General features: G+C 37.5%; 1 protein-coding gene across 2 annotated transcripts; it reads right to left on the reverse strand.

The window, feature by feature from the left end:
* Nucleotides 1-496: 496 nt before the first annotated feature.
* asb5b (ankyrin repeat and SOCS box containing 5b) lies at nt 497-12,804 on the reverse strand. 2 transcript variants are annotated; one of them, XM_015345971.2, is made up of 9 exons: nt 12,567-12,656; nt 9,448-9,720; nt 7,231-7,294; nt 5,500-5,579; nt 4,553-4,660; nt 4,221-4,371; nt 3,787-3,921; nt 3,133-3,324; nt 497-2,466 (listed from the first exon to the last, which is right to left on the reverse strand). In XM_015345971.2, exons 3-9 carry the CDS (start codon nt 7,289-7,291, stop codon nt 2,339-2,341), a joined length of 855 nt encoding a protein of 284 aa, XP_015201457.1. In that variant the 5' UTR covers nt 7,292-7,294; nt 9,448-9,720; nt 12,567-12,656; the 3' UTR covers nt 497-2,338. The 2 variants fall into 2 exon arrangements, with proteins under 2 accessions (XP_015201457.1, XP_006630025.1); XM_006629962.3 differs by lacking the exons at nt 7,231-7,294; nt 9,448-9,720 and having other exon boundaries at nt 12,567-12,804.
* Nucleotides 12,805-13,047: the final 243 nt, after the last annotated feature.

Genomic DNA, 13,047 nt, shown 5'->3' on the forward strand with positions numbered 1-13,047 from the left:
CCTGCCTTTACATGTTTGAAAGAATTGTAGAAAATGATTATCAAAATGTTTTGTAAATTAGTGTATGTATAGATTGTTATTGACATAATACTATAATGCTACTAGACATTTAGAATATTTGAAAAGAAATATCTTGAAAAAAAAAAGAAAGTTGACAGTATGCAGTTACCTGTGAAATCTATTTACTGTAGCTAGTGTATTAGTGTATTATACAATAGAAAATATTCTCTGGAAGGAAGTTTGTGTTCTTTTATGTATTTGTCCTAAGAGGGAAAAATATATACAGTACTCCTCACAGTGTTTCTGGGTCACAAATTCATGTCACCTTGATAACCCAGAAATGTACTGTATTTGTAATGTAAACATAATGGCAAACACAAGCTAATAATTAAGAGCAAGGATAGTGCATTTTAGGTGATGTTGCCCTGTCGCACTTTCAGTTAGAGAACACATAATAAGTTAGAAAAACAAAAACATATGAAAGAGGACAGGAAAAGAGGTTTAATGGTAGGCTCTTTATTTAAAAAAAGAAAAAAAAATGCATACATTTAGTGAAAAACTGTTAGTACATCATTAGAACTGAAAATCACAGAAATGTTAACATCATTTGATTGTCTATCAGTTAAATTGTAAAATAATGTATTCCCCTTGCTTTCTTCTGGTGTAATCCTTAAATCTCTCTGTTGTGCTGTTGTATTTTTATCACAAATGAGTCACTTAATACTTTATATTCAAATTCATTTATTAATTCATTAAGTGTCATTATTTCTGATTTCAAAGAAAAAACGCCAAAATTAAGGAGGACTGTTCTACATTGAAATGTTGCCTCCATCTCTGATCTTAGCAAGACACAACAATGACAAGCCAGAGAGTACAGGCAAAAAGAGTACAGGGCCTGTAGGTCTGACTGACTGAACAGTTTTGAATATAGTAATCATGCATGGAAACAAAAATATGACAGAGTCTAAAGCTGATGCTTGCTAATCTCAATTCTTTGTTGCTTCAGTCAATTGTACCAATTATTTGTACACATTTAGATGTCTATTTAGACATAAGTTGGAAAAAATGTACAAACTAATGTACTCCATTGATCATTGTACATCATGATCAATCTTTTCAGGCATAGAGACTACAAAGTTACGATGCTCCATTAGGGGGGCTTTAGTAGCTGTATTCTTTAAACCTGAATGAACGTACAGTAAAATCTGAAAGTGCAGGACTGTACTGTATATTGTGTTCCTGCATGAGCTATGTGGCTTGTCAGGACTTCAGACAGCCTCTGCAATTAAATTAAATGCATCTAACAAAACAAATGTAGAAAAATGTATTTCTTTTTTTGAATTTCATTCTGCATTTCAATTTTGTATGACTCTGGCATATCTAATGTTTACAAAATATAATGAAGCAACACCTTAACTTAAATATTAATACAATACAAAATAAAAAATATTTATTACGAAATAATAGAAATATAAAACTATCAGTGTTTAAAAGTAAAGTAATGATCAAGTTTATTGGGCTCTTCTGTCTTAATTGCTAAAAGCTCATGCTGGAAGCAAAGGATATTCATCTTTTGAAAAAAGTCTTTATGTATTAATATATTATAAACACTCTTTTACATACAGAATAAGCCAACAGTTAGTTTGATATAATCAGAAAGTAAGGCATTCTGGACAATGAAAGTTTGATGATATACAGCATTTAGTTTTAGAAGTTCACTTTGCAAAAAAGTCCCAGAATTAAGAATATGCCACCAAGTGTAAAACTGAAGAAAAAAAACTTTATACTGTATGCCAGGTCATCTTAAACTTTTTAAAATATGCTTACCAGCTGTATTATTCTGCAGAATTACTCTGTTTCCCCGTGCATTATGTCTCTTAAGGTATATTGCTCATTCTGGTAGAAAGAGCATGGTAAGGCATTCAAAAGACAGAGTTAGTTTACAAACACTGACTGAGAGTTATTCCTCATGAGTGGACAGCGATAGATGCTTGCTGAAAAGGTACTAACCTACTAACAACTGAAATAAAAACTGAAGAAACTGAATTGTGTTTGGTGGTGTGTTTGTGTGAAGTGGTGTGTGTGAAAAGAGGCAAAATAGAAATGTCAGTTTGAGGAGAGTAAGGGGTATTACAGACTGTCAGCTTCTACATTTTGTACAACAGATATTCTGGTATCTCTGCTTCTGTAAAATAATTCTAGCTCTATACTGTACATGCACACATTAAAATGTTTATCTGTGTAAGGTTGTAAAATTCTACAATAACATTTCTCTGTGCACTAGAGGTAAGTCTTCTAGATTAGAATGAGAGTGTAGCATTTTTTTTTCAGAGGTGATTCATCGGTACTTTAAGAACTTCTGCAGTATTGTTGGCAGCGGAAGTTGTGGAATGAGATGCAGCCGGGATCTTCCCATGAATTTTCTGATACTCAGACGACAGAGCTGATACAGGGAGCAAGGTGTGGCTGCAAGGGAACAATGCAGAGAAATAATTACGTTTGCAGTAAAATCAGAATGGAGGCAGGACGATGTGCATTTTATCAACAGATATAGACGTTGTGTTCAAAGGGAAATAGCTACATACAGTACAGTATCCATCCATTCTCTAACCCCTTCTTTCAATTCAGGGTCATGGGTGAGCCAGAGCCTATCCCAGCAAGCAACAGGTGGAAACTGGGCTACACTCTGGGTGGGACACCAGCATGTCTTTGGAGCACCAGAGCACCCAGAGGAAACCCACGCAAACACAAGGAGAACATACTCTATGCAGATAGCTCCCCAAGATTTGAACCCAGGGCCCCAGTGCTGCAAGACAGCCATGCTGACCACTGCACCACTGGGCCACAATGACTACATATCGATATACTGTATTACCAACAGTTCGATACAAATAGATCATTAGTCTTAAAGCTAGCCAACCTTATAATAATGCATGGCCCCTGATTTCCTTCCAAAAAAACAGAGCAAGGTTTCAGCAATAACATTACCTTCAAGCACTGCTAAGTGTGTAATGTTTCAGTAGGTCCGCACAATTTTCCCTAACGACGCGTCTGGGTGGAACGAGGGCGGGACGCGCTCGTCCCAGTCAGGAAGGCTGCCCCGTGCGGCAGCGGGAATGAGACTGCCCTCACCTTCCTGCAGCAGCAGGAGCTGCTCCGCCAGGCTGCTGGGGGCCGCAGTCTCCACCGGCCGCTTCAGCTCCACGTTTCTGGCGTTGATGTTGGCTCCGAAGTCGAGTAACAGCTTGACAATCTCCGCGCTGTTTTTCTGGGCAGCCGCGTGTAGCGGAGTGTCAAGGAATTTACCCCTTTGCACATTTGCTCCTGCGGAAAAGCAAGAGAAAAAGGAAATCTGTCGTTTCGGACGTACGTGTTTACAGTGCTTATATTAAATGTAACTGTAATCAACTTTTAGGTTTGTGAAGACAAACTTCTCATAAATGTGATAGTATACAACACAGTTCCAAAATTACAGTAGGAATCCTATTAGGGTTACTATATACGGAGAAACTGGCCCCTGGATTCACCAATATCTGTACTTTAAATAAAAATGTGCCTCCTAATTCATAGATATTATATAGACTATGAATCTAAGTATGATAGCAAGCAATTGTGTCATCCTTTTACCAGACAGACTGCGGAGTGAGTGTGTGTTATTAATACAGAGTGCTATGCTCTTGCGTATTGCATTTGCTAATTACTAATAAGCATTGACAGAATTACTTTTCTTTACCACTACATATACTGTGATTTAAAAGAAGTGATGGCTTTTCTGAATCATCTCACCTTCATCAAGCAGCTTCCTGGTGCACTGTAGCTGCTGGGAGGAACAGGCGACGTAGAGGGGGGTCCCCAAGTGAGGAATGTCATGGTCAACATCTGCACCCCAGGATATCAAGGCCTCCACACAGTTGCTCCTACCTGATTGTGAAAAGCAGGTACAGTATACAGTACATGCGTTAGAAATTGTCAGACAGTGTTGATTTGTTCCCCATAGGCAGACATTTTTCATGATTATCATTCCTCTCATTAATTTCACACGTTGTCTGCATCAGCCGTGTTCTAAGATGTTCTCCTTTGTGTCTTTTCTGTACTTTACTGTTCAAGTGTAAAGCTAGAGGGAAGCACGGGAGATGACAGGCTGTATCCCGCTGCTCAGCTCGAAACGGCTCACCGGTTTCTAGATGTACAGTACTGTATCTGGGTTCAGCAACACTTACCTTTTCTGGAGGCTTCATGAATGGGCGAAGGCTGACCGGAGGCTGCCTGAGGGGAGGCTCCGTGCTCTAACAGCACTTCCGCGCAAGCTGCGCTCCCCCGCGAACACGCGTTAAACAGAGGAGTTATTCCATCGATTGTAGTAGCGTTCACCTGCGGGTCAGTGTGCATTAGATTTTCGCGAGGGGATCCATTTTAGTTTAAATGCTATTTCACACTTCAAAAAACCGTGAAGGTTTTTTCACATTTATATTACAGTTTGTAATGTACTGTATATGTTTTCAGACTCTCATCGTCCTACTATTGTAGTGTACTGAGAAACCTCTATACTTACGTTTGCACCGGCTTCAATGAGTGCTCGGGCGCAGACTACGTGGTCTCCTAGGCAAGCTTCATGTAGTGGGGAGACGTGGTCAATCGTGAGGGTGTTAACACTGTAGCCCTGCAGTCAAAAACGTTGACCATGTTTAAATCATTCAGATTCTAAAAAATATAGTAGTGCACAGTCTTAATTTGTGTGGGTTTTGTATTCTTAAAATCAGTGTTTGCAGCCAACATACAGTACTGTATTATTAGCCATCAGCCATATCACCCTGCAACTCACAACTGGCAACCCACTGAAGCTCAGCAGGTGTGAGCCTGGTCAGTACCTGGATGGGAGACTCCTGGGAAAAACTAAGGTTGCTGCTGGAAGAGGTGTTATGTGGGTCCTAATGCCCCAGTATAGTGATGGGGACAATATACTGTAAACAGGCGCCGTCCTTCGGATGAGATGTAAAACCGAGGTCCTGACTCTCCGTGGTCATTAAAAATCCCATGGCATTTCTTGAAAAGAGTAGGGGTGTAACCCCAGTCTCCTGGCCAAATTTCCCATTGGCCCTTACTAATCATGGCCTCCCAGTAATCCCCATCTATGTATTGGCTTCATCACTCTGTTTTCCTCCCCACTGATAGCTGGTGTGTGGGGAGCATACTGGCGCCCTGTGGCTGCTGTCACATCATCCAGGTGGGGCTGCACAGTCCCCATCACCTGTAAATCGCTTTGAGTGGAGTGTCTAGAAAAGTGCAATATAAGTGTAAGCATGCGTTATTAACATGCAACCTGTATCTGTTGGTCTGTCTTTCTGTAGGTCTACAGTATCTGGTGGGTCTGTCTAGCTTTCTGTCTGCCATTACAAGGCATTAAGAAACTCTGGTTTGGAGTATCAATGATCTGGGACAGGTGCAGTAAGTGTGGCGAAGCTGGTGGCGACAGCAAGCCATGCCCTTCATTGCCCACACCTGAGAGAGCAGAGTCTTCAGAGCCAGGAGTCGTCCCTGGCTAGCTGCCTCATGAAGGGGTGACCGGTCTGCCCAGGAGCCTGTGAAAAACAACAGCTCACAGCACTCAAGTTCTTTTCACCGGCTGCGGTGCATGTCATGGTGCAGGAAAAAATAATAATCAGTATTCCCTGAAGATTTTTCTTTTTCAGCCATAGACCACCGGAAATCATCTACACAAACAGTTACTGTATGAGAGTCACCACGACTGATTAGAGTGTGCCATCTCTGTGCAATCATTATTGTCATACTGTAGCTTAATATTGATTCACTACCAACATGTTTCCTTGATAGCAGAAGGTCATGAATTAAACACAGCAATAACAGATTATTCTCAATCTCGATTCTTAATTTTCGGCACTGTAAATGAATGTACTGTATCATACATCCTATTTGCAATTAACTACCAATATCCTCTTTCAGTGGTGTGGTTATTATTGACAGTGCATTCCAAAGATTAGTAAGTCTTTTTTCGTTTTAAATGTCATACAGTATGTGTGTGCACAATGTGGGCTGTCATGTATGTCTCCATACCAATGTACAGCTTTCAAGCACAGTTTACAAACCTGAGTCAATATCCAGAACAACCCCTGCAGCATTCCAGACACAATCATCATCCCCTTCATTCATCTACAAGACTAACAATATATGAATGAGCTAAAGCAGCTACTGTATGTGACTTTTTCAAAGACAGAGACAATGCTATGACCCTTTTCTTCTTTTCCTTCCTTTTAACTCATACTAAAATAAGCATTTGCTTTATAAAAGTACATTTTTCATAACCTTTTTAGTCATAAAAGTTAGTGGGTGCACTAATTTACAAAAAGCTCTGTCATAAGCCAGTCTGAAATACTAAAATCTGATCTTGATGTTTCTTATTTTGACAGTGTCTTCTTATTGTCTCACTGAGGTGCTCAAAGAATCATAAATTGCATAGACTTTGGGGTGGGATGTAAAACAATAATACTTTCTGGGATATAAAGTAAAAATCTATTGAACATATCAGTGAAAAATATTCTGTTATACAAAGTGAAAGTACTGTATATAGAACACATTAGAGAAAAATAGTTCTTATTTGGACTTATTTATTGTACATTGAACAAATATTATTTGTGCTTTAAATAAAAATCAGAGACCACCTCTGGTACTTAGTGAAAATTAAAGTCACCATACTGTAGTTATGGAAGAGTTTCAGCATCTAAAACAACTAAATAAAGGTACTGTAGTACACTGAAAAACACAAAAAGCAGAATAACCACACATGCACTGCAATATATTCTAAAATTTGTAAATAAAAACTGTGATCACAGCCTTATGCTGCTTTGCATTTTTTCTTCATGAACAGACTAAAAGAGGTATTCAGAGTAAGTAGCACTATGTATACAATATTTATAGTGACATGTTGAATACAGTATGTAGAGATTGGTGCCTTTTTCTGTTTGACATGCATTTGCACAGTGGTGTGTTATTAATGTTATTAAAGTAATTAACAATATTAGGGTTTGTATGTAGTTTGCACTGACAATAAATAAAAGACTACTTGGAGAGCCATCTGGGAAATCGGTCAATCAGTGAAGCTCCGGGACCCCGAATTAGGAGTTATGTTACCCGCATAATCTGAAAAGAGCTAAGGACACACCCTGTCAATAATCAATGATCAAATATCTACATTTAAAACAAAGCACTACCTACCAAGATCTCCATCTCCCCACGGCACATCAAGCCAGTCGTACCGACCAAATATATAAGTCATGCCCTGCGAATTCAGAATTTATTTCTGTCATTCTTAAGATGGCCATATACTGTAGCTAAATGCTTGACAAAGCAGTCATCTGTGTAACAGATTCTCTACTCACTGTAAAATTTTACTTGGTGAAAAAAAACAATCTTAAGGGACCTTGTTTTTGTATAATACTCTCGTTTGCTGCATTTCAGATACTTTATGAACACAACTCATTTAGCATAAGGTTTCCACCAATAAAAATAAATAAATATTGTTCTATATCTGTAATGTTTTCTCTAAGGTGTGTGATATCTTGTATACATTTGTGATATTTGTGACTTTATATTTCTTGACATTATTTGTATTGGTTCATGAAAGTCTGGTTTCTTTTTATTTTTTTGTTTTTTCTTGTCGCCCAGCACCAACAAAGTTAGAATCCTACAGTAAGTACACACAGGAGGTCAAAATTATGAGAGAACCTGCTTATTTTTTGCTGAAAAAAATAGGAATATTGGGTATATACTATCGATAAGGAAAATGTATTAATCTTCACAAAAGTAAATACGCAAGATATTTAGTTTATCTACTTTTTACTTTTTTCTTAACTTTTACGGAAGATTTTATCTAACTCTATATTGTCTGTTAAACAAATTTAATCAGATTAAATAATTAGTGGATCCTGACTTGTAAATACAGTTATTAAATATTACATTGATAGTCTTAAATGAATTTAGGAGGTACTGTACATGATAGGAAAGTTTAAGACTGAGAAAGAAAAGGCAACATTAATTCTCAGTGGAAATACAGAAAGAGCTACTGTACAACAAAGTGCTGTTTAAGCCTGAGGTCTAGATTTAGCCATCATAATTCTGTAATAATTCATAGTTACCATTTACATTTTTTGCTTTCCTAGCACACCTAGTACCAGGGTGTTTACTACAGTATGGAAACAGAAGATGTTATACATGTCAACTGGCATACAGTAGGTACACTGAAAGACTCACTTGGTTTTGCATTAGAATCTGAAAAATAATCACAGGCCAAAACACAGAAGATTGCATGACCACATACAGTACATGAGGATTACTTTGTTTTCAAGTGCTTATCTGCAAAGCAGGGCTATGGTTGAGATTGTTACGGGTCTTTTCGTGTTTAATTTCTGCAGCACAGATTTGTTTGTGTCAGTACTCGACCTGCTAACAGTTCACTATACCTTATGTCCACTGGATCAAATGACATGTCATATGACTGCACATAAATAGTGTCTGAAGGGTTTTAGTAGCACCGCACTGAGGAAACTAGCAAACAGCTCTGCAGCAGCTCATCATATTTTGGTAATTTTCAGTGCTTCTGCTGCAACACTTTTTCTTTTTTGTTATTTCTGCTTTGCAGCTGTCCATGGGAAATGAAGGATCAGGCCGGAAGGGGGACGTCTTTCAGGGTCTATTTCAATTTCTGATTTTTAACTTTAAATTTGCAGTGATGCACACAATCTATGTGAATACACATACATAAGGAGATTGCACTGGACTTCAGAATGAGAATATTAAACTTTTACAATTACATTGCTCATTTTCCAAAGATAAATGCAGTGTGCAAACTGCTGTGACCTACTTTGAATCAAACACATACTGTAGGTCCCAAATGCTGCCTGCAACTTCCTATAAAGCTGTGAAATAATACAATAGAGCATCAGTCTGGCAGCAGTATCTATCCTATAAATCCACAAACCAGTTCAAGCAAGTAGCCGTGCACTTTACAGAGGAATTGTACAGTATTTGCAGTGCACTAGTGCACTGCTCTACATGATGAACCCTTTCATGACACGTTCAAACCGTTAATCATCAACACAACCCGTTTATCAATAAATAAAATTATCTACTTATTGCATATCAACAATTAGATATCTAGAAATGCATTATGTTTTTTTTTTAAAAACACAAAAATCAGTCATTATTATAAAAGTATTTATATATTAAACACATTAAAAGTATTTAACTACTGTAGCTCCTTTAAAGCCTGGCGAAGACAGAACTAAAAGAAAAATCACATCAGTTCATATTTCTAGAGTATGTGGATATTTTTAGAAGGTATGCTGAGGTACCCCCCAGAGTAATACAGTATGTGTTCAAAATAAGCATCATGGATGTAAATCTAACAGGATCAGACACAAAAAAAACACTGACCTTGGCTAGTGAGAATACCCCAGTTTGATTTCTTTTTGTAAGGAAAATCCTCTGTAGTGGCTAGACACCTCTTCTTTGAAGTCTTCTCAGTGTAGTTGCTCTCTATAGATGGAACCTTGGGCATGTTTGTGTCAGCTTTTCCTTCCTGCTAGCTCCTGACAGCATCGGATCGGGCCTGGAAGCTTCCTGATTGGCTGCCTTATTGTTGTCACAGTGTGTTGTAGGCTTATATTGACAACAGCACCGAGCTGCGTTCAATAACATGAACAGTCACTGCAAAGGAGAACTGCAGCTGAGGCATGATGGGAAGGATTGCATTGCCACATTCTATTTATAAAGCAGGTCAAGAATCAGCTTAACTCCTCTGTTGGTATTAACCATTTAAATGGTGGTCAGAACTAGCACCTTACAGTATATACAGAGTAATTTAAGGCACATGAAAAATTTCTCATACAACTAACTGCAAGAGAAATGTGCTTTTCACTACTTCCAAAGTAGGGAACAAAAAGTCAATTCGTCTTAACAAATCAAGTGGGCAGTAATTCTGAAGCGTCCTTTTAAAGATCAAGTGATCACGAAGGTCTTTTAAACAGCATACTTTCCCTCATCCACATTCGCAAATAAAGTGAAAAGAAGTATTTAGGAAAAAGAAACTTTTAAAAGATTAAAGCAATCTTTACCAAGCAGTCTTTAATGTTCAATAGCATTTACAGTATGAATGCATTAGCTGACTCATATGATACACAACTGGACAACTATCTATACAGTCTATCTTATAAATAAGTGCTCTTTAATTAAACAGTTTTCTATTGGTGCTATTGTCAACAAGACTAATATTATGACAAATTTTCCATTTTTAATCTTGATATTCTTTTTAAAAAATTGTAACATTGTGTTATGTTGTAATTATTTTTTACAATATTTACAAATAGTTAAGATACAGTACATCTAAAAGAAAAAAATATTTATTTGCATATTTTGAAATATAACATTAATATAATCTCTAATATAATAACTACTGTAATTTAAGAAACAAATATAACAAACATCAATTGGGTATACTACAGTACATAAGAATACATTGAAAACATAAATAATTTCATAAAATATCATTATTTATTCTATAAAATACCACTTGAATACACTTCTACTGATTTTACAAAAGCCAAGCAACAGAAGCATCAAATAAACTTCTTACTGGCTAAACATAGGACCATATGCAGAATTTGATTTGATTTGATTTCCTGAACAGCAACACAATTCACATTTACAACTGGACTGTACTACCAGATGTTAGCATGTTAGTAATGTAATCTTGAAATATCAATTTTCCCTAAGAAATGAAGTTTTGTACACCGTCCTCACGCAAACAGAACAATGAACCTCACACATCCAGTACAGTACCGACAAGATAGAGCATATAAGCTCTATTTATAGAACATCTCACATACAGTTCTTACCTTGTAAATAGTTACAGATAACATCCAAATAGCTTGTCAGTAAAATGTCAGCGTTTTCAAATATTGACAGAAAAAAAACACTACGCTCATATTTTCTGACACCACCATCACTCACCAGTTCTTCAGACAAAATTGTTTACTTGAAATCCTCTTATAAAGTTTCTCAAAACATGTGGTCAAAGACAGATTGCACTTTAAGCATGTGATGTCTTTTACCATATATTGCTTAGCTTTCTATAGTAGGTCAAGAAAACTACACCAGTTAACAATTCAGCAATATACTGTACAGTACTTTGTAGTTTCCTGTCCTATAGTCACTTATTTTTAAATATCTACTGAAATATAGAAGTAACTTGTGTGTGGGATGCATTCTGGCACTAGTGGAACATTATTTTATTTAATTTCTTATTAAATGTTTTCTACAGTATGTTGCTGCCACAAAGAAAACAAAATATGTATTACAGTAATATGATGTTTTTCACATGTTTACACTATAGCTACTATGTGTATGTGTGATAGCTTTTTTTTTTCTTGATGGCAGCCTTGAACTTCATAAATTTTCAACTCATTTTAAAGGAAATAAAATAGTGCTTCAGAGATATTCATGTCTGTACGATTGTGCCTAGGTGTAAGAATGAAGACATTAAGTTGTAGGGTCTAGATTGTTGTGAGAGTACTGACCTTGCTTCTTACCTCAGGGCAAGGTCAGCACACTCATAATGGTCTATCTCGCTACAGGAAAGCGAGACCAGGCTCAGTGGGGTAGGGATTTCAGGAGAAGTGAGGCTGTATTCCAGTTTAAAAAAAATATTTTGCTTCCATTTTCCCAGAGGGTGTGCCATCAAGGAAGATACACATGCCAACAACTCAAAAATATCATAAGAAATCTCAATCTTGAACTGCACTTCAATCAACTGTACAGTATGTACTCCTTTCTTGGCATCCCTGGCAATCATATCAAATACATTAAAAAAATTGGTCCAACTATTTTCTTTCATTTCTCTAGCAATTATGCTAGAGAAGACACAAGCAAGGATCAGAAACAGATGTACTTTCCTGTGCTCAAGGTTCCTGTGCCAGCCTGGGTATAATGTATACCAAGGTGTTTTCAGCTCTGCTAGTCTATAGCTCTGCTTTCTACAGGGGTGTTGTCTAAGGTTAAACAAATGTTACTGTATATTTCCCTTAAGAAAGAGCGTTGCCCCTGCTACCTGTTGCAGAAGTTAGTGCATGAACCCATTCCACCTATCAAGTGCAAACCATATAAACCACGCTGTTTATTTAAACATATACAGTAAATCATACTGTTTGTCCAAAAAACGACTGTCTCTGGGTATTTATTTGGCATTTTCCTCTAATTCTGTATACATACAGTATAGAGCAAAAAGCATACCTATTTAGAATACGGTTAGTTGTCAGTTTTGGTCAGATTCTCAACATGTCTTTTGTACAGAATAATTTGAGGAAATAAAGAATGTGCAGACCTTGTGAAAGAATGTGCAGAATATTGATAAGCCGACCTGGCACCAGCTTTAGCAACGAGATGCAAGCCTGCCCACTATCCCCCTAGCTCACCCTTAAGTTTTTACCTTGGCACCTCCCCTGTTGCTCACAAATAAATCCGTAACTCAAATGAAAGTGTCAGTGGAGTTCACTTACTTTGTCCTTCTGCAAATCCGTAAAATTCGGCAGCAATCCGGGCTGCTTCCTTACGATTCCCTTTCACAATGTAGAAGTGCGTAAGTATATTCAGGGTTATTTTTACAAAAAGTTTGAAACAGAAAAGGGCAAATATGGTGAAGTAAACATTAGTTAACTGTTCGGCAAAGGGCCTGTTTTCCACTGTCTCAGTCATTGCTCCTCGACAGTTGCTGTGAATGTTTTGGTATGAGACTGTTATGTTGACAGGATCATATGCCGCGGCAGAAACATTGCCTTAGCAGCTGGGTCCTACCCAGGGCTGCAGCCAAGCAGCTGCCATGCTGCCTGTTGAAAACAGAGCTTGTGTAGTGCGTGGTGATGGGCATTGTTTTAGTTGAAGAAAGGGACAGGCCAATTCCATACTGCCCTGCTTTAACTAAAACAGATCTACAGTACACAATGCTGAAGCCTTGGATAACTGGATAAACTAGTGTCATAT

The sequence above is a fragment of the Lepisosteus oculatus genome, chromosome 1 (assembly GCF_040954835.1).
Source record: "Lepisosteus oculatus isolate fLepOcu1 chromosome 1, fLepOcu1.hap2, whole genome shotgun sequence".
NCBI lineage: Eukaryota > Metazoa > Chordata > Actinopteri > Semionotiformes > Lepisosteidae > Lepisosteus > Lepisosteus oculatus.